The sequence below is a fragment of the Cavia porcellus genome, unplaced genomic scaffold, assembly GCF_034190915.1.
Source record: "Cavia porcellus strain 051 isolate PalLab524CR breed Dunkin Hartley unplaced genomic scaffold, mCavPor4.1 scaffold_17, whole genome shotgun sequence".
Lineage (NCBI taxonomy): Eukaryota > Metazoa > Chordata > Mammalia > Rodentia > Caviidae > Cavia > Cavia porcellus.
Genome location: NW_026947500.1, coordinates 74,471,306 through 74,490,714, shown reverse-complemented (window position 1 = coordinate 74,490,714; position 19,409 = coordinate 74,471,306). Strand labels below are relative to the sequence as shown.

The window sequence follows — 19,409 nt, the reverse complement described above, 5'->3', positions numbered from 1 at the left end:
ATTTTAAAAAGTAATCACCCTTACTGAAAAGAGATTTATTTTAGGGTCTTTAAATAGGTGGTGAGCAAGCACCTGGTTTGTGCTCGCTTCGGCAGCACATATACTAAAATTGGAACGATACAGAGAAGATTAGCATGGCCCCTGCGCAAGGATGACACGCAAATTCGTGAAGCGTTCCATATTTTTTATCTCTTCGGTCCTGATGCTCACTGGCAGAAAAACAGCCTCTGACACATGTGACACATGACATACCTTCATCTTTTTATGATTCATGTGACGTTTCCATTTTTTAAGCGTTCCTGCTTTTTCCACACACAGAAGAGAGAACATTGTTTCACTTAACATTACTTCCTGTTCCATCTGTTTTCCCACGAAAGATGCGGCCTCCTTTTTACACCTGAGTAGTACTCCATTCTGCATAAACATCCATTTTCTTGGTCCACTTATCTATTGAGGTACCCTGGGACCTCGTCCATGCCTTGGGCATTTTGTAAACAGTGCTGCAGGAACTCAGCCAAGTCTGGTCTCCACAGGCAAGTAGGGGAGCGGGATCATAGGTTGACTTTTTTTTTTAAAGCAGTGCTGGGTATGGAACCGGAGCTGAGGGTCCCCAGGGCAAGCACTAACCAGTGGGCTGCATTCCCAGGTTTTTTACTGTGAGACGGGGCCTCCAAACCGTACACCCACATGGTGGCTTGTGAACTTGTGGGTCATTTCAGTTTTAAACATCTCCCCCAATTCTTTTTCCAAAAGTGGATGCTTGGACCAGGTGTGGGGTCACACGCCTGTCATCCCAGCACTGTGGGAGGCTGAGGCAAGACGATCCAGTTCTAGATCCATCTTGGTAAGTTAATGGCTTAAAGAGACCCTGCCTCACAATAAGAGTCAAGAAGGGCCTGGAGACTTAGCTCAGTGGCATAGCTTCCTGCTTGCTAAACACAAGGTCTTGAGTTTGATCCCTGTTACAGAAAGGAGCCTTTTTTTTTTTTTTTTTTTTTTGGCTGGTCCTGTCATCCCATCACTCGGGAGGCTGAGGCAGGAAAATCATCTAGAATTTGAGGTCAGTCTGGGCTTCGAGGGGTGGGGACGCCGGGGTACTTTTTTCCCCCTTCTGTACTGGGGATAGGACCCAACGTTGGCACTGAGCTGCATCTCCTGGCTGCCTGGCTTTTGTGTGTGTGTGTGTGTGCCAAATTGTGTTTGAAAAACCAAAAGTGGAGAGTGGGGGGGGTTGCTGTAAACTAAATACAGAAAGGGACACCCTAGAGGAGGCCGGGCAGCCTGGATAGCCAACAGCCCAGCCATCTGTCCATCTGTCCGTCTGTTCATCCATTTGTCCATCTCACTTCACAGGCCATCAGATACGCACGGGCTCCAGGGTGTGGACTCCCTAGAGCAAGGGCTGTTAGAACCAGACTGGGACCGACCGACGGAGCACACAGCAGCGGGGGACGTCTGGAGCCAGGCAGGTGGCAACTGAGGACGTTGGCCAGGGCCCCAGGAGGCGGGAGAGGCGAGCAGCTCATCTTTCAGTGGCTCGGGTTGTAGTTTTTGTTTTTTGCAGTGCTGGAGATACAGTCCAGGGCCCGGTGCCTTACTGTGTAGCCCAGGCTGGCCTTGAACTGGCAGTGATCTCCTGCCTCAGCCTCCCGGGCGCAGGGATGACAGGCCTGCGCCCCAAGATGCCCAGTCCCCATCCCCCTTTTTGTAATTATTTGTTTCAGCCTTTTTGGTTCTGAGTTGGTCGCTAAGTTGCCAGGCGCCTCCTACCTCGCTGTGCAGCTAGGGGGAACCAGTAACCGCCTCACCAGCCTCCCACAAGAGACCCCATCCCCATCGGTGTCCCAAAGCTTGCAGGGGGACCCGGGTACCCATGAGGACCGGCTGGGTCTCACAGAAGCCTGTCACCCAAGGCTCTCACCCTCAGGGACCAAGACCTGCGAAGTGCTGACCCGACAAACAACGCAGCCTGTGGCCAGAGCACCAGTAATTTATTAAACGTCACCCCTCCCCACCCCCACCACACATAACAAGGGGCCACACAGGGGCCGGGGGTGGCCTGCTCCATACCCGGGTGCCCTGGGGCCCCTTGACCTCCCAAGCCAGAGCCAGGCTGTGCAGAGGAGGTGAGGACAGAGGCTTCTGGCTGGAAGTCCTGGGTCCCCAGAATACCGGGGGTGTGTGAGGAGCAGGCCGGTGGGGCGTGGTGGCTCACACATTAAAAGCATCACGCACCAGCCCTTGAGACAAAGCTGCGTGTTGGGTCTCGGGGACCTGTGGGGGTCACACGCCGACACACACAAGGACAGCTTAAAAAGTGGTAAAAGACAAGCGGGGACCACGACAAAGCCCCACAGGAAACCACCGGGGTGTTTTTTTGGTTTTTCCCTCCAAAAGACAAATTTAAAAGTCTGTAACAAACCTTGCCTAATTCATTAAAAGTGACAAAAATTCAGCCTTCTTGCTGGCTGTTCAAGCCTCAGGCTGAACCCAAATTAAAAAAAAAAAAAAAGCTATACAAAACTTTCAGATGGAAGTACCCAGTGAGATCTCCCCACCCAAACACAAGTCCCAGGGTGGTACACGTGGGGGCTGGGACACTCAAGGCAACCCCTGTCCCCAGACTTGATCTTTTAAGAACTGTGCAGGGTGGGGGACAAGGATGAAGGAGAAAGGGCCACCCCAGAGGGCAAGCTGGTTTCTAAGAATGAAGTCTAAAAACAGGACGTGTCTCAGCAGATGGCCTCGGAGGTCTGGTCTGGACGTGGTATGGTGGCGTCAGCTGAGCTGCTCCAGGTAGGCAGACAGGAGCAGCCCGGGGGGCAGGAAGTCCAGGTGGCGGTTGCTGACCTTCATCTGCTTCCCGCCCTCCAGCTCAGCACCTGCGAGTGCAAGGCGTTGGTGGGGGAAGAAATGACCCTGAGTGCCCCCCTCGCGTCCCACATGCAGGCAAGGACACGAAGGCCCAGTGGGTCCAGGCCCAGCCCAGGTTGGGCCCCGGGCAGCCGCCCTGCCCCCGCCAGCTCAGGCTGCAGAAACAAAAGCAGGTAGGTGTAGGGCTGAAGCTCAGGAGGGGCGGCAAGGCCTGGGTTGCCATGGAAACCATCTCCCTGGCAACTCCAGGCAGGAGCCAGGGACAGGTGTGGGAAGCTGGGACCACACGGGGGTGCTTTGGGCTGTGCTAGCTCCCTCCCTCCACAAAGGCGGGGACACGGGGTGGGGCACAAGGGGGGCCTTATGCCTATGCACGCCCAGACAGAGGCCTGGTCTCATTGCCCAGGCTTGGTCACCACAACTGGGATCCCCTGCCGGAGTGACGCAGAGGCCAAGCGGGTCTCTGTCCCCAGCACTTGATGGGTTTTTTGTTTTGTTTTGTTTTTTGGGGATGGAAGCCCAGGCCTCTTGACACAGGGTATTGCTATGTTGCTCAACAGTCCACTCTAGTCTTCAACTTGGGATCTTCCTGCCTCAGCCTCCCAGCACGCTGGGGGACAGACTGCACCACCAGCCCGACTGCTGTGGACCCCACTGCCACGCCTCCCTCCACCTGCCCCCTGCTGCCGGCCACCGCGGGCCGCACTTACTAGCTGATATGAGGTCCATGTACTGGCACAGGGCGTGGAGCAGCAGCCGCTCGAAGCTGCGGAGGGGAGGGAGTTAGCTGCGGATGAAAGCCGCGGTGCGAGGGCAGCAGGAGGGCTCTCCACGCCCACTACCTGTTGTCCAGCATAGCCGTGTACACGGCCTGGGGGGACACGGAGAAGAACCTCGACAGCCGCTCCTCCCAGGTCTCCAGCGTCTCCTGCAGAAGAGATGCCCCAGATGGCAGGCCACTGTGTGACCCTGCCTGTTGGTCAGGTTCCCGGGGCTTGGGACAGCCTCTGGGGCCTGAATGGCAATATGACCCACTACATGAGGCTGTTCCCAATAGTACGAGGCACTTAAACATGTCCATACCACATCCATCTTGTTCCTTCCCCCTAGCGAACTCCTATACATCCTGCTGTGCCCACTTCCATTATCCCTATAGTCTCTTGGGTCTATATCCTTTGTGTCCCATCATGCAACCCGCCCTGGATAATTTGTTTCCCTTCAACCTGATCCCAAACCCTAAAGAAAAACGTGGTTGGGAGAAAAAAGCAGCTGGCTGGCCTGGCACGTACCATGGGGATGCGACCCCGCTTGAGCACGGATCGCAGGCGTCGGCTGATGCGCTGGAAGCACTGGCGAGGGGTGTAGGCTGGGTCCTCTGGAAGAAGCCACCATGGCTGTGAGGCCCCACCCTAGGCCCCGCCCACCGACAAACCACACCCCCTTTCATATCCTGGTCCCGTCCACCCCTGCTGGTTGGTCCTGCCACTCCAGCCTTGGCCAACCCGCACCCTAGCTCTTGGCTCCACCCCAAAGCTCTGCCCACCCGAGCCACACCCCCTTCTTACATGCAAGTCCCAATCCGTCTTGACCACACCCCTAAAACGGCTCCCACCCACCAATCACCCGCCATGTACACCCTGGGCCCACCCACAAGTCCACCTCTTCGGCGATCTTCACCGCGGCCAGGGCCCCTCCTCCGGGCCCTGCTCTGATCCTGGTCCTCCAGGTAGCGCAGCACCCGTTCCTGCTCCTCCCCGGAGCGGTTCATGAAGTCGTTCCATACCTGGAAGAGAGGCGGGCGGTGACCACCACACTGGGCCTCAGTTTCCCCTCTGGCAGTGTAAATGGACACAGGAGGCAGGCCGGAGACACTGTGGGGGTGCTAACGCAGCTCCCACACCCTAGTGGGCTCCTTATCCAACACCAGGAGCCTTGGAACCGGGCCGGGGACTCCCGGGAAGGGCAGGCGCCTGGCCTGGCCTGGCCTGGCCTTACCTCCATGTAGGTGGCATTGCTGCAGGCCTCTGCAAAGATGCCTGGGGCCGCGGCAGGCGTCAGGTCCCCATCTTCCAGAGCAGGTGGCCCCCCGTCTGTCTCCAGCAGGGTCAGGAGGTATTGGGCTGGATGAAAACAGGCGGAAGCTATGCAACCTCCACAGCTCCCGCGTCCTTCGATCTGCTTTGTTAAAGCCCCAGTTCCAACGCCCAGACAGGACTCAGCTCTGATCTAGTTGGGGAGAAGTCTGTTTCCTGCCCCCTGACCAGTACCAACACGCCCCCCACAGCCCTGCCTACTGTTCTCCAGCCGCTGGAGGCTCTTCCGACCCTTGGCCCTGGGCACCAGGTCTGAGTTCCGCACGGCCTGGTTGATGAAGTGCTGCTTCCGTCTGGAGGCTGAGAACCTCTTCACCTGGGAGGTGGCTAGGGCAGGCAGGCAGCCCTGAAGAGGCCTGGAAGCAATGACAAGGGGGTTCCTGGGCGGAATCAGACTGCAGCTGGGTCAGGCAAACAGCTCCAAGCCGGCTGGGTTTCAGTCTCAAGCCCAGGGGGGCCCAGGGCCGCCGGGACTCGAACCTGCGGCCCTGGGGACTCTAGGGAACCAAGAGCCTAGACTCTCAAGCCTGCCCCCACCGCAGCAGCAGGAAGCCGCGTTAAAGCCGCCTGGCCTGAGCGAGTGTGGGGACCTTGCGGAGCCGCAGGGCTAAACTAATCCCAAACCAATGGGGCTTAAGTGGCCGCGGATTAGCGGGCTCCCGCCGGCACCGGGCGAGCCTCCTGCTGGGGGGCAGGCAGGTGCCAGTCTCAGTGGCCACCCAGGGTGTGCGGCAGCTCTGGGAAGGAAATTTTGCAGGCAGGAGAAAGCGCAGCAGGCCAGACGCCCCAAACTCGCAAAGCCCCCCATCTGGAGGCCTAGTGCAGCTGCTCCGCCATCAACCCAGCTACGCGGGAGGCTGAGGCAGGAGAGTACCGCAGTGGGGCCCAGCCGGAACTACTTAATGGAGAAATTAGCTCAAAATTGTAAAAATTCCTGCCTGGTGAGGTTGAGGTCGTGAGTTTGATCCCTAGTGCAAAACAAAACAAACCAAACATATATTTTAAAAATTATGAGGGGCTAGAGGCGAGGCTCAGCGGTACAGCACCCCTGGGTTCAATTCCTAGTACTGCAAAGAATTAAAAACAACTCCCCAATCAGTGCTCAGCAATAATCATCTCATGATTCCAAGGCACAGCGGAAAAGTCCACCCAAAGTTTCCTGGCATTCAGTGTCCACCACACAAATTAAAGATAAACGGGCTCGGGCCAGGGGTTTAGCTCAGCGGCACACGCCCGCCTGGCAAATTCGAGGTCCTGAGTTCGATCCCCGATACCAAAAAATCAAAAGAGACACGGCCTCCTGACACTCCAGGGCCCGCGGTAAGACACCCGGAAGGCCAGGCGTGAGCGCAGGGTGTGCTGGGTCTGCACCTGTGTCCGGAGACCCCAGCACTAAGTTTCTGCATGGTGGCGCACGCCTGTGATCCCAGCACTCACTCGGGAGGCTGAGGAAGGAGGATCACTGCGAGTTTGAGACCAGCCTGGGTACAAAGTGAGTTCAAGGCCAGCCTAAAATGCATAGAGACCCTGTTTCAAAAAAAACAAAATAAAATATAAAAACCAGGCTCACCCACCTGCCTACCTCCTGGGACGGGGAGCTCACTCCCTCACTCACCGTGCCTGGCCACGGGGGTTCCCTACATCGGGCGTTGCCTCCATGCTGGGCTCATTCCCCGTCCCCTACACTGTCCCTCGAGGAGACAAACACTGTGCAGCTGATGTCACGCACAGGTTGGGAAACCCAGGGGCAGTGTCTCCGCCCTCAGCTGCAGGGGCGGGCGCTGCAAAGCCAGTCTGGGCACAGTGACGTCCCCTGGGTGCTCGGAGAACGCTGTGCACTGTGCCAGGCTGGCACCTCGGGGGTGCCCTACTGAGCCCCAGGGAACCCCAACCTCCCTACACCAGGCAGCTGCTTGGCGCAGATAAGAGCCTACATCCGGGGCCCAGGCGCACCGCCTGGGAGCCGCCCGGGGAAACATGCCTTTACCCTCCACCGCGCATGCGCAGGCACCACTCTGACCCGACCTTGACCCCAAGTCACCCTGGGGTGCCAAAGGCCCAACCCTCCGCCCAGCACCTTTCTCTATCTGACTCCCTGGGTCTCTTTCCCAATGTCACCTTCCTACAGCGCCCCACCCCAGGTTCCAGTCTTTCTTCCTGCTTCCAGGTTGGCACCGGAACCAGCTGGGCCACCAACTTCTTGTTTACTCCCGAGCCACTTTCTACTGCTCTGAACCCAGAAGGACAAGCGCGGCCCTCAGTCACACAACCTGCAGCAGCCATTGAGGGGTCACCCCGGCCATTGTTTGTTGAGTGAATAACAAAACTTCTTTTACATGATTAACCAAGAGCAGTTGGGCCACTTTTCCACACCATCCAATGAGACCACTTTACAGCCAGAGAAACTGAGCAGTTAAGGGGTGCTAGAGATGCTCACGCTGTGGGGTTCCAGCGGGAGCCTAAGGAAAACCGGCCTCCCCCCTGCCCCAGAGCCCATTTCTCCCTGCACACTGCCACTGCCCGGGGATGAGCACACCCTGGGAGGCTGAGTCAGGGAGATCGAAAGTTCAAACCCAGCCTGGACAATTTGAGTGACTCTGTAAGACCCTGTCTCAAAATATTTTATGAAAAAAAATGTTATGAAGGGCTGTGGACCAAGCTCAGGGGAAAGGCCCAGGGTCCTCCCTGCCCCTGCTCGGCCAGCCCCAGGACAAGAGGAAGCTACAGGACTTCCCCAACAGGAAACAGGGCGTAGGACTCAGCAGGTGCGGGCAAGGCAGGGGTCGGGGAGACCAGCGACTCCCAGCCCCCGGGCAGGAGGAGAAGATTGCCAGGGACCCGCCTGGGCCACATTTCCACACCCAGGGCCACACCTGCCTCTCGCACCTAAACTGGCTCCAGGGCCAACACCTGTCTTCCAAGCAGGAGAAGAGCCCGAGGTAGGAGGATCTCAAGTTGCAGGCCCGCCTGGGCCACCCCGTGACTCAGCAGGCCCCCGCCTAGGTGTCCACAAAGCAATGAGGAACCACTAATGAGACAGCAATACAGCATGCGGTGACGAAATCACACTAAGTGATGGTAAAGTCACTGACACAAGAGGACATTCAGGGGAGTCACAAAGACCACCTAGAAGGAGCCCAGCATGGCGCGCACCTGTTCATCTCAGCACTAGGGAGGTCGAGGCAGGAGGATTTCAACGACCTCCAGGCCAGCCTGGACTACAATGAGACCGTCTCAAAAAAAAAAAAAAAAAAAAAAAAAGGCTAAGAAGCCAAGTTGGAGGGGGCACCCCTGTCATTCCAGCACTCGGGAGGCTGAGGCAGGAGGATCTCTGTGAGTTCAAGGTAAACTACAAAGTGAGACCCTGTCTCAGGGGGAAAAAAAGGTGGGGGTGAGGTAGGACTGTAACCCAGTGTGAAGACCCTGGGTTCCATCACCAGTATGGAAAAATTAAAATATACAAACAGACGTTCCTGTCACCGTGGGCACCTAAGAGCTGGGTGCCTGGTCTCAGGTACTCAAAAGCAGTCACCAATGAAATCCCATTTTACAGATGAGAAACTGAGGCAATGGGCCCAATAACTGACTCAAATCTCACAGACTCCTTTGTAGGAGGCAGAAATAAACCCCAAAGCCGGGCATTCTGATGCACGCCTGTCGTCCCAGCACTCGGGAGGCTGAGGCAGGAGGATCGTTGCGAGTTTGAGACCAGCCTGGGCTACAAAGCGAGCTCAGGGCCAGCCTGGACTGCACAGCGAGACCGTGTCGCAAAAAAACAAAGCAAAACAAGAAATGGACCCCCACAAACGTCACCTCCACGGACAGTGGGAGACCCACGCAGGTCCAGCCCCGTCAGGGTCCCGGGACCCCCATGAGGCCCCGAGGCGCAGACCCCTCCCCACTAAACCTGGCCTCGCACCCCGGGCGCAGGCGGAGCGCGGCTGCAGGACGCAGGGGTGCGCTCACAGCCCTGCGGGGTGCAGGCGCCCAAGCCGGCCGGGCAGCCTCGGGGACCCCCCGCCCCCGAGACAGACACGGAGCCGGGGGAGCGGAGCCCTCCCCGGGCACTTCGTGGGCTCCCGAGAGCCAGGAAGACGCCCCAAGTGTGGGGTGCGGGGAGGAAGGGGAGGGCGCGGGGCCCGGCCCGGGGGGGGAAGCCCGCGCCCCCCAGTCTCCCGCGAGCCCCCGCGCGCTCACAGCCTCCGCCGCGCGCCCGGGGCGCCCCCGGCCGCCGCCTCCGCGCCGCCCTCCGGGGTCTCCAGCGCCACCATGGCCGGGCCGCGCTCCGCGCCCGCTGCCGGCCTGCGCCGCCGGCGGAAGTGACGGAGGGGGCGGGGCCCGGCGGGGACGCGGGGGAGGGGCGGCGGAGTGCGAGCGGGGCGGCCCTCCCGCCTCCCGGGGGCCCAGCGCGGTCGCCACCGGAGCTCGGCCCTGATTCCTGGTCCCTGGCGCACGCCTGGAAGCCCGGCTCTCGGGAGGCTGAGGCAGGAGGATCGGTGCGAGTCGGAGGCCAGCCTGGACTGCATAGCGAGACCCAGTCTCCAAAATCAATCGGTCAATCAATAACAAAAACCCGGGGCAGCGTTACCCCATCCCCTCTCTGTCCTTCTACGTTTATTATTCATTCAACAAGCATGCGTGCGCTCCAGCGGTGACTCAAGAGAGGCTCCTGCCCCCCCAGTGCGGGACGGGAGTGGGCAGTCCAGGAGCTGCGTGGTAGCGGGAGTGGCCGTGGGGAGGAGGATGCCTCAGCAGAGGAACAGCCTGTGCAAAGTCCCGGGGGCATGGCGATCCCGAGCGAACCGGTGCCCTGAGTTTGCTTTTGTTTGTGTGTTTGGTTGGTTGCCTTGGTTTTTTAGGGACAAAGCCTTGCTGTGTAGTGCAGGCGGGCCTCGCCTGGCGGCCTTCCAAGTACTATGACAGGCGTGTGCCATCACGGCAGGCTGGCTGTAGGAGTTTTTTTCTTTCAGTCGAATTTTTTGTTTATTTTTTGGCACCAGGAATAGAACTCCTGACCTTGTGCTTGCCAGGCCGGCGCTGAGCTACTGGTGTATTTTAAATAAACACAATCATCACAAGCGCCTTAGAGAACTTGTACCTGCACATAAAACTGGATTTCCCCCGCTCCCTGCCCCCTCCAGCCCCGCCTCCTCTCCCTGTTTACAAAAGCAGGGGGCGCTTACTTCTTTTAGGAAGACGCCAGAAGGGGACTGGCTGGGTCACATCTCCAGCCCCAGTTCTTTGAGGATCTCCACGCTGGCTTCCACAGTGGTCGCGCCAGTCCCGCCGAGAAGGGCTCCTCTTTCCCGATGGCCCTGTATCAAGTGTCACTGGCTGATTTTGTTTTGTTTTTCTGAGCCAGGGTCTCGCTGTGCAGTCTAGGCTGGTCTTGAGCTCACTTTGTAACCCAGGCTGGTCTCGAACTCGCAGCGATCCTCCTGCCTCAGCCTCCCGAGTGCTTCAGCAAAGAAAGAGCAAGGAGGGAGAAAGGAGAGAAGCTGGGGACGGCGGACCCAGCAGAGCACAGGGTGTGAGACTCGTGCAGATACCTGGGAAGAGGGAGAGAAAGCGATGGGGAGGCAAGCGCGCCCCCTCGTGGCAGGGGTGCGAAACGCTGGCGGGGACGTTTAGTTCCCAGATCTGGCTCCTGGGTTAACTGCAAAGGTCCAGGAAAGAGGTGGGAGCTTAATCCCAGAGCACGCTGCCTGCCACCTGCTTCCCTAAGTTCTCCTTTTTATATTTATGCATGCATAAATTTACACTCTGGGGGATTGAACCCAGGACCTTTGCACTGAGTTCATCCCCAACACTTTTTATATTTGTATTTATTTTGCCAGGATCTCGCCATGCAATCCAGCCTGGCTTTGAACTCACTATGTACCCCAGGCTGGCCTAGAACTCACCACAGTGATCCTCCTGCCTCAGCCTCTCCAATGCTGGCATTATAGGCATCCACCACCACACCTGGGTTTTAGTTTTGTTTATTATTATTTTTTTATTTCTCTGGTCTTTTCTGAGGGAGAGTTTCATTAAAAGGTTCAGCTTGGCCTTGAATTCAATTTGTAGCCCAGGCTGGCCTCGAACTCGCAGCAATCCTCCTGCCTAAGCCTCCGAGTGCTGGGATGACAGGCGTGCGCCATGTGCCTGGTTTATTTTCATTTTCACTTTGAGTCAGGGTCTCATGTCGCCCTGGATGAGCTCCATGTCTTCTCACTTTGGGGATAACAGACTTGTGTCACCATGCCCTGATTCTTTTAGTTTTTTTTTTTTTTTTTTTTTTTTTTTTTTGTTTTTTTGTTTCAGGGACCAGACTCACGAACTCGCGCTTGCCAGGCAGGCACTCACACCTCTGAGCTAAATCCCCAGCCCTTTTTAGTATTTCTTGCTGAGTGACAGCCTCTTTTTCTCTGCTCCATAGTATGCCGCTGTGGCCTGAGTCTGCCGAAGCCCAGGACAGACTGCGGGAGGTCTCTACGAGGTGACCCCGGTGTGGGATGGTGGGGTCCAGGTCCCCCCTTTTAGAATCACCTTCTCCCTGGTTCCTGCAGCCAGAGGTGCGAATCCCTCACGTGCTCTGCAGATGTCAGTCGGACGCCCCACGGGGCGCCAGCTTCCACATTCAGCAAGACCCCGCCGGACCTGAGCGGGGCCGTGGTGCACGCACACCTGTAATCACAGTTACTGGGAAGGCTCAGGCAGGAGGATGCAAAGTTTGAGGCCAGCCTGCCTCAAAATAAAAAGGGCTAAGGTGAGGGGAGTGCCGCTCAGTGGGGGGAGCCTTTGCCAAGCTGGCGGGACACCCCAACTTCCATCCTTGACACCACCAAAAACTAAAAATAAAAAGTCACATGTCAGCAGTGCCTCGCCTACCCAGAACCGTCCAAGGCACCCGGGATCCTGGGACAGACGCTCGGGACCCTCTGCAGCGCTCACCTCGGGTCTCGGCCCCCCAGCACCCCCACTATTCTCCCTGCTCCCCTTCCCTGCACCCCCGCCCCCGCCCTGGCCCTGGCCTTGGCCTTGGCGGTGCCACAAGGGCGGGCGGATGGTGGCGGGGGGCGCGCACGCAGCGCAGCCGCCAGAAGGCGGGGGAGAAAGGCGGGGCGCACGGTATAAACGCGGGGCGCTGCGCGCGACCGGAGGAATCGCGGAGCCCAGCAGCACCGCCGGGAACCTCCTCGGGACCTGCGCGTCTCGCCCCAGCTCCCCCGGACGTCCCGGGCCGGGTCCAGGCGCGCAGGAGGAGCAGCAGGAGACTGCGGGGCCATGCGCGCTGCGGCCACTCCGGGGCCCAACGCGTCCTGGGCGGCGCTGGGCAACGGCTCGGACGGCCCGGACCCCGCGCCGCTGCCGCTGGACGCCTGGCTGGTGCCGCTCTTCTTCGCCGCGCTCATGGTGCTTGGCCTGGCCGGGAACTCGCTGGTCATCTTCGTCATCTGCCGCCACAAGCCGATGCGGACGGTGAGCAACTTCTACATCGGTGAGTGCGGGCGCAGGGGCGGAGGGGGCGGCTCCCCAGGACTCGGCTCTCTCTCCTGCAGGCCCCCCCCCCCAGTCCTCGTCTCTGCACCCCTCAGACCGGAGCTCGCTGTCTCGGCCACCGGCGCTCAGCTGCCGGGAAGCAGAGCACTGTGGCGCACGCGTCCGGAAGGCTGAGGCAGGAGGGTCGCAAGTTTGAGCCCAGCCTGGGCAATTTTAGGAAGCGCGCATCTCAGGATTAAAAATAAAAAAGGGGCTGGGGATGTGACTCAGTGCAAAAATTCTGGGCTCCATCGCCAGCGCCAAAACAAGACAAAACAAAAAAGACTAAAAAAGGAGGCTCATAAAAAGAGGGGTGCCCGGGAGACCCCGTCCACTGCCAGAGTCCTATTGCAAAATTGTTCCGTGGCTCGAATGCACAGGTCCGTGGGGTGTTGGGGCAGCTTCGACCGCTGCCCCGGGCGCTCTGAGCCTCAGCTGGCCCCTCTGGGTGCTGGGGTGCATGGGTGCGCGCGGCGTTCCTTCTGGGGTGACTGTGGGGCTACGCCCCCCCCCCCCGACACACATACTATTTTTTTTGACATAAGGTTCCCTTTATGTACTTCAGGCAGGGACTGAACTCTCAGCGATCCTCCTGCCTCAGCCTCCCCAGTGCTGGGATCACAGCCGTGCACCGCCACACTATGATGCCGACCCCAGTTTGGGAGGGAGGAAACGGAGCCCGGGACGGAGCGGAGCGCTCAGTGCCAGGGCAGGGGTGCGGCGGGTGGTGAGCGCGCGGCCAGCGTACGGGCACCCGGGGCTGCGCAGCTCTGCTCCTCCGAGCTCTGGGGTGCACCTGGGGCCGGGGAGGCCAGACCCCACATGCCCCTCCGACTCCCGCAGCCAACCTGGCGGCCACGGACGTGATCTTCCTGGTGTGCTGCGTCCCCTTCACGGCCCTGCTGTACCCGCTGCCGACCTGGGTGCTGGGTGACTTCATGTGCAAGTTCGTCAACTACATTCAGCAGGTGCGCGCTGGGCCGGGGACCCGGGATGGCGCGGGGCGAGGGGCGGGGCGTGGGTCTGTGGGGCGTGGCTTGGGAGTCGATGTGTGCAGCGCCTTTCGGGGCGTGGTCTGTGGGGGCGGGGTCTTGGGGCGGGGCGGGGCGGTGCCTTTCTTGGGCGGCTCAGGGCGTGGCCTGTGAGTGGGCGTGGGCTTGAGGGCGGGGCCTAGGTGTGGGCGGTGTCATCTAGGCAGGGTCTTTGAGGGGCGGGGTCTGTGTTTCCATGGAGATACCCGCTGCGAACTGGTGGTCCGTAGCAGGAGGTGCGGAAGAGCAGGTCCCAAGTTCCCTCCCCAACGCGGTCTGCGTGGCCCGATGTGTGTGCGTGGGGAGGGGACACAGGGCCCAAGCACAGAGCGTTGCCCTCTCCCCACCTTTCCAGGTCTCCGTGCAGGCCACGTGCGCCACCCTGACCGCCATGAGCGTGGACCGCTGGTACGTGACCGTGTTCCCGCTGCGCGCTCTGCACCGCCGCACGCCGCGCTTGGCGCTGGCCGTCAGCCTGGGCATCTGGGTGGGTGAGTGCAGCTCGGGGGGCCGCGGGAAGAGGAGGGGGACAGGTCTGCGGGCCCATGGGTGTCCCTGTCCCCGGCCTGAGGCTGGCATCTGGGAAATGCGTGCGGAAGGTTTCCTAGCGGAGGAGGCTCACCCAGCAACCCGAGGGGCGCATGGGAGCCTGGCATCCCAGGGCTCTTGGAAGCTGAGGCAGGAAGATCTCAGTCTGGGCGATTTTGGGAGCTTCTGGCTCAACTAAAATAATAAAAGGGGTGGGGCATGGCTAAAGGCAAAGACCCGGGGTCCCGTCCCCAGGGTGTGCTCTGTCCCCGGGCCCCTGGCGGCGTCTCCATCCTGGCGCCTGGCCTAGGCTCGGCGGCCCTGTCCGCCCCGGTGCTCGCCCTGCACCGCCTCTCCCCGGGGCCGAGGACCTACTGCAGCGAGGCCTTCCCCAGCGCCGCCCTGGAGCGCGCCTTCGCCCTCTACAACCTGCTGGCGCTGTACCTGCTGCCGCTCGCGGCCACCTGCGCCTGCTACGGGGCCATGCTGCGCCACCTCGGCCGCGCCGCCCTGCGCCCTGCGCCCTCCGACAGCACCTCCCAGGTTTGCAGCCCAGCAGGGCGGCCCGGGGCTGGAGACGTCGCGGTTTAGGGGACCCGTTTGACCCCACCTTCCCTCTAACTGGCTCCTCCGTCCCCAGGGGCGGCTGCTGGCCCAGCGCGCGGGGGCGGTGCGCGCCAAGGTGTCCCGGCTGGTGGCAGCCGTGGTGCTGCTCTTCGCCGCCTGCTGGGGCCCCATCCAGTTGTTCCTGGTGCTGCAGGCCTTGGGTCCGGCCGGCCAGTGGCACCCGCGCAGCTACGCCGCCTACGCACTCAAGACCTGGGCGCACTGTATGTCCTACAGCAACTCGGCCCTTAACCCACTGCTCTACGCCTTCCTGGGCTCCCACTTCCGCCAGGCCTTCCGCAGCGTGTGCCCCTGCGCCCCAAGGTGCCGGCGGCGGCCCCGTGCCTCCGCGCTCCTGGCTCGTGGTGCCCCCCAAGCCGAGCTGCGCTGCTTGGGCGCCCAGCCGGTGCCACCCGGACTCTGAGGCCCTGGAGTCGGGGCCTGGCCCCGTGCAGCTTGTGAGTCCTGGGGGGCTCGCAGCCCCTTTCTTAGCCCCTGTGGCCACCTGGGCGAAGCTTGTTTTCCTGTTAATCGTGGTTTTCTTTTTTTGTCGCGTCCCTGTGTGGGGCTTGGTCTTCATTTGTTGTGATGTTTGTTGTTGACACCATGATCACTATTTCTGAGCGTCCTCCAGGGGAGGCCCCAGCGGGAAGACTCGACAGAGCTTTCCAGAGAGAGTTGGAGGTCTCCCCACACTTTGTGGTTGACTGTGCCATTGCTAAGATCCCAGGACTTCTCTGGATCTTAAAATGCGGGGGGAGAGGGAGGTGTGCACGCCTTGACCAGTGACACAGAGGGACCCTGTGGCTATCAGGGGAGCATCTGGCCTGGACTGGGGGAGCAGTGGTGTCCTTGCATAAATCAGCCCTGTCTTGGGGAGCAGTGCACTTATTCTAGCACTCTGGGAGGCTAAGGCGGGAGGGTCTCAAATTCCATCCCAGCCTGGGCAACTCAGCAACTTAGGAAGCCTCTGGTTTAACTGAATAAAACAATTAATTAACAGGCCTGGGGGAGGTCTCAGTGCAGCGGCCCGGTTCAGTCCCTCCTACTGCGAAATCGTCCTCTTCATCACTTCTGTGTGGGCTGGAGTGCACGGGGCTGCGAGCGAGCACACACGATCAATTGCTCCGTAGCAGATCACCCCAAAACAGACCAGTGAGGGGTGGGGTATAGCTCAGTGGCACAGCAGGAGCTTAGCATACAGGAGGTGCTGGGGTTCCAGCCCCAGCCCCACAGTGAAATAGAACAAAACCAAACCAAAGCCACGGTCCTGCAGCGTCAGTGTGCCCAGGGTCCGGTCTGTGGTTGACGGCTAGCTCGGCCACGCGCTAGCTCCGCTATCCCTGACCGCAGGACCTTGATCTCGGTGCCTGGGCCTCACCTGGGAAACTAGAGGCAGCTTTGGTCCCCACTCTAGGAGGCTGAGGCAAGAGAATCGCAAGTTTAAGGCCAACCTGGGCAGTTTAGTGACTGCGAGATCTTGTCCCAAAAAATAAAAATAAAAAAGGTCTGGTGGGGGCGTAGCTCTATGAGAAAACTTTGGGTTCTGCGCTTCCTAAAAAAAGTGGACCAAGGCCGGGCATGGTGGCTCACACCTGTCATCCTAGCACTTGGGAGGCTGAGGCAGGAGGATCATTGTGAATTCGGGACCAGTCTGGGCTACAAAGTGAGCTCCAGGTCTGCCTGAACTACACAGTGAGACTCTGTCTCAAAAAGACAGGAAAAAAAAAATCATCCCTGGCTGTTGTAGCACACGCTGGGTGTTGGCCCCTCTGCTCACCTGTCCTGGCCACACTTGTGCGGCCCCTGGGACCCGCCTACCTTCTGGGCTTCCCACGGGCCGGTTGCCCTGTGCCAGGCCAGCTGAAACTCATGACTGGCATCTTGGCTCGGTTGCCTCTGCTTCCAGGAAGCCCTCCAGGCTGGGCCAGGAGCTGCCACATGCCAAGGCTGACCTCCCTGTGGGTCTCCTCCAGGGGCAGGGCTGTGGTGCTCCCCACCGTGTACCCAGGGTCAGCTGTAGAGGACCGGATCCCTGTGCTAGGGCTGACTAATCAAGCTTGTGGTGGTATGTACAGAGACTGATGTGGATTTTTTATTTTGAGAAAAAACAAATTTTAAAAATGGAACACCTGGCTGGGTATTTAGCTCAGCAGCACAAGTGCCTGCCTGGCAAGCACGAAGTTGTTTGATTCCTGGTACCAAAAAGAGAAAAGAAAAAAAAAAAAATGGCCAAGGATGTTGCTCGGTGCAAAGGCCCTGGGTTCAATCCTAATTACAACAGAAAAATGTAAAGGGGAAAAAAAGGTTTTGCAGGCCTGAGTTTCCCCTCATCTTCAGTGGTCTTGTTTGTCTGTGCATTTGAGACAGGGGCTCTCTGGGTGGCCCAGGCTGGCCTCGAACTCACTTTGTAGCCCAGGCTGGTCTGGAACTTGAGGTGCTGGCTCCCAGCGCGCCTGGCTGCGCCAGTCTTTGTGGAAGTGATCTTGCGCCACCTGGTGGCTGCCAGCGCCGGTCCCACCAACTCGCTGCAGGCCACGCCCACGCACATCAGGCCCCACCCATACGCCTCCGGCCCTGCCTGCCTACTTCAGGTCACGCCCCCTTCGGACACGCCCACAAGCAGCTCTGTGAACGTCCAGCAGGGGGCGCGCGCGCCTTGCGCAGCCTGCTGGCTTCCCTTTCTCCGCCCTACACTGGGGACGCCGCTCATTAGCACCCTAACCTGAGCCAGCTGGGGCTGGAAGTGTGGGGTGCTGTGAAGAGCGACACTTAGGGCCTCTTTGTGAATTTTTCAGCGCCACGCACTTATGGTTATTTTTTGTTTTTGGGCAAGGGTATCATTTTGTAGTCCAGGCTGGCTGTGAACCTCTGGGGATCCTCCTGCCTCAGCCTCCCCAGAGGTGGGATTACAGGTGTGTACTGCCAAACCTGGCCCCGCCCCTCCCCCTGAGTACTAGGAATTGAAATCAGGACCTTTCTCTTGCCAGGCAGAGGCTGTGCCACTGAGCTATATCCTGGGTCCCCTCTGGGTGCTTTTATTTTGTATTTTTGAGATTATTTTAGAGACCTCTGTGTGGAGAGACAAGCAAATCTGGGGGCGAGAGAAATCATCCAAATGCATTCATTCCAACTTCAGAGGCTCTGCCCTCAGCGCGGGGAAGCAGGCAGAGCGCTCTAAAATACAGCTGTTTCAAAATAAAGACACTAAGGGGCCTGGGAGGAGGCCCTGATGCAGACCGAGGAGCAGGGCTGAGCCAGGAGAAGCAGAGGCCTGGCTGGGGTGCGCTGTAGCCATTTCACAGCTTGAAAGCTGCAGGCAGAGGGATCCGCGCTGACCTCGATTTGCACCGCAGCCAGCCTGCCAGCCGCCACGTAAATTCCCTGGCCTAAAAATAGGACCTCACCCTGTGGGCAGCCTGGGTGCCCCAGGCCTCCTTCCCTCTGGGAGGGCAGTAGCCACACAGGCAGGGGACCGCAGGGTCTGCATCCCGCCGCCCTCACGCCCCCACCCTGCCCTCTGCCTTGTGAGTAATCCCCAGAACCCCTAGACACGTGGTGACATCAGAGCAGCCCATTTTGCAGAGGGGTAAACTGAGGTAGAGACATACGTCCTCCCCACCCGCAAAGTTGGCAGATTCCTGGTCTGTGCTATCTTGCCCTATCTTAGAGACCTAAATTGGGACCCGGTTCCCCCAAAGTTTTCTATCCCAGGATGTTCCCTTACTGCCTGTGCCCTGGGGGAGGGCTGTCCTGCCTCTCCTTTGGGTTTTTACTCAATATTAACCTGTATATTTGTTTTCTTTTTCTTTCTTTTTTTTTTTTTTTTTTTGTCTTTTTCATTTTTATCAGTACCGGGGATCGAAAACTCACGACCACCTGCTTGCAAGGCAGGTGCTTATGCCGCTGAGCTAAATCCCCAGCCCCTATTTATTTGTTTTTTAAGACGGTCTCACTATGGAGGACAGGCTGGGCTTGATTGAATTTGCAGCAGTCCTCCTGCCTCAGCCTCCTGAGCACTGGCATTACAGATGTGCCATCGTGCCTGGCTCTTTGTTTTGTAGTACTGGGGATTGAATTTAGGGCCCTCACACTACTGCAGGACACCTTGCGCTGTTTTTAGTTTTTTGAGATGCTAAGTCACTAAATTACCCAGGCTGGGCTTGAGACCTTCCTGCCTCAGCCTTCCAGAGTGCTGGAATGAGAGGCCTATGCCACCTTGCCTGCCTGTGCTGTGTGTGTGTGTGTGTGTGTGTGTGTGTGTGTGTGTGTGTGAGAGAGAGAGAGAGAGAGAGAGAGAGAGAGAGAGAGAGAGAGAGATCCTGGGGAGGGAGCCAGGGCTTCTGTCTGGCTAGACAGGTGCTTCCCCGCTCAGCCACACCCCCGCCGCCCGGTGTCTAATGGCCTGGGGCTGGAGGTTTCCAGGTACCTGTGACTGACTTCCAGGCTGCGGGGCCCTGGGGACAGCCCTGAGTGCCAGCCCTGCTGGCAGCGAGAACCATCCCTGGAGCCCAGGACTCTGCTAGCTGTGCAGTCCTGAGAAGGCGGGAGGGGAGGGGAGGCGGGCTGCCCAGGACCCCCACCACTGCAGCAGAGTCCCTCTGGGTGGCCCGTCCCCGTGTTCCCGAGGGCCTTATCTAGGCTGTGGGTCCTCCCTGGGGCTCCTGGAGAGCCCGGATCTCCCCTCTTTACTGCACTGTACCTCGGTCCCCTCACCCTGCAGGTTAGAAACGGGGTGACCCTGGGAGGGCGCTGC

At 59.2% G+C, this 19,409-nt stretch overlaps 2 protein-coding genes and 1 non-coding gene across 11 annotated transcripts; 2 read left to right on the top strand and 1 right to left on the bottom strand.

The window, feature by feature from the left end:
- Positions 1–79: 79 nt before the first annotated feature.
- Positions 80–186, top strand: LOC111755145 (U6 spliceosomal RNA). The gene has a single exon (XR_002789725.1). It is a non-coding gene; the product is annotated as a U6 spliceosomal RNA (small nuclear RNA).
- A 1,786-nt stretch (positions 187–1,972) lies between these two features.
- Positions 1,973–9,312, bottom strand: R3hdm4 (R3H domain containing 4). 9 transcript variants are annotated; one of them, XM_063229233.1, is made up of 9 exons: positions 6,583–7,817; positions 6,405–6,494; positions 5,169–5,323; positions 4,870–4,994; positions 4,526–4,657; positions 4,164–4,249; positions 3,717–3,833; positions 3,585–3,640; positions 1,973–2,882 (listed from the first exon to the last, which is right to left on the bottom strand). In XM_063229233.1, exons 1-9 carry the CDS (start codon positions 6,624–6,626, stop codon positions 2,779–2,781), a joined length of 909 nt encoding a protein of 302 aa, XP_063085303.1. In that variant the 5' UTR covers positions 6,627–7,817; the 3' UTR covers positions 1,973–2,778. The 9 variants fall into 9 exon arrangements, with proteins under 9 accessions (XP_063085303.1, XP_063085299.1, XP_063085301.1 ...); XM_063229229.1 differs by lacking the exons at positions 6,405–6,494; positions 6,583–7,817 and adding an exon at positions 9,165–9,312; XM_063229231.1 differs by lacking the exons at positions 6,405–6,494; positions 6,583–7,817 and adding an exon at positions 9,165–9,312 and having other exon boundaries at positions 3,717–3,802.
- A 2,071-nt stretch (positions 9,313–11,383) lies between these two features.
- Kiss1r (KISS1 receptor) lies at positions 11,384–15,655 on the top strand. The gene is made up of 6 exons (XM_003460891.4): positions 11,384–11,445; positions 11,548–12,447; positions 13,332–13,456; positions 13,875–14,010; positions 14,358–14,590; positions 14,688–15,655. Exons 2-6 carry the CDS (start codon positions 12,234–12,236, stop codon positions 15,075–15,077), a joined length of 1,098 nt encoding a protein of 365 aa, XP_003460939.1. The 5' UTR covers positions 11,384–11,445; positions 11,548–12,233; the 3' UTR covers positions 15,078–15,655.
- Positions 15,656–19,409: the final 3,754 nt, after the last annotated feature.

Excerpts from the sequence above, each read along its gene's own strand:
- Kiss1r (XM_003460891.4), top strand. The coding sequence starts at position 12,234 with ATGCGCGCTGCGGCCACTCCGGGGCCCAACGCGTCCTGGGCGGCGCTG. Across the intron at positions 12,448-13,331 it reads GGTGAGCAACTTCTACATCG|CCAACCTGGCGGCCACGGAC; the intron begins GTGAGTGCGGGC and ends CGACTCCCGCAG. Across the intron at positions 13,457-13,874 it reads TCGTCAACTACATTCAGCAG|GTCTCCGTGCAGGCCACGTG; the intron begins GTGCGCGCTGGG and ends CCACCTTTCCAG.
- R3hdm4 (XM_063229233.1), bottom strand. The coding sequence starts at position 6,626 with ATGGAGGCAACGCCCGATGTAGGGAACCCCCGTGGCCAGGCACG. Across the intron at positions 6,495-6,582 it reads AACCCCCGTGGCCAGGCACG|GGTCTCTATGCATTTTAGGC; the intron begins GTGAGTGAGGGA and ends TTTTTGAAACAG. Across the intron at positions 2,883-3,584 it reads CATGGACCTCATATCAGCTA|GTGCTGAGCTGGAGGGCGGG; the intron begins GTAAGTGCGGCC and ends TTGCACTCGCAG.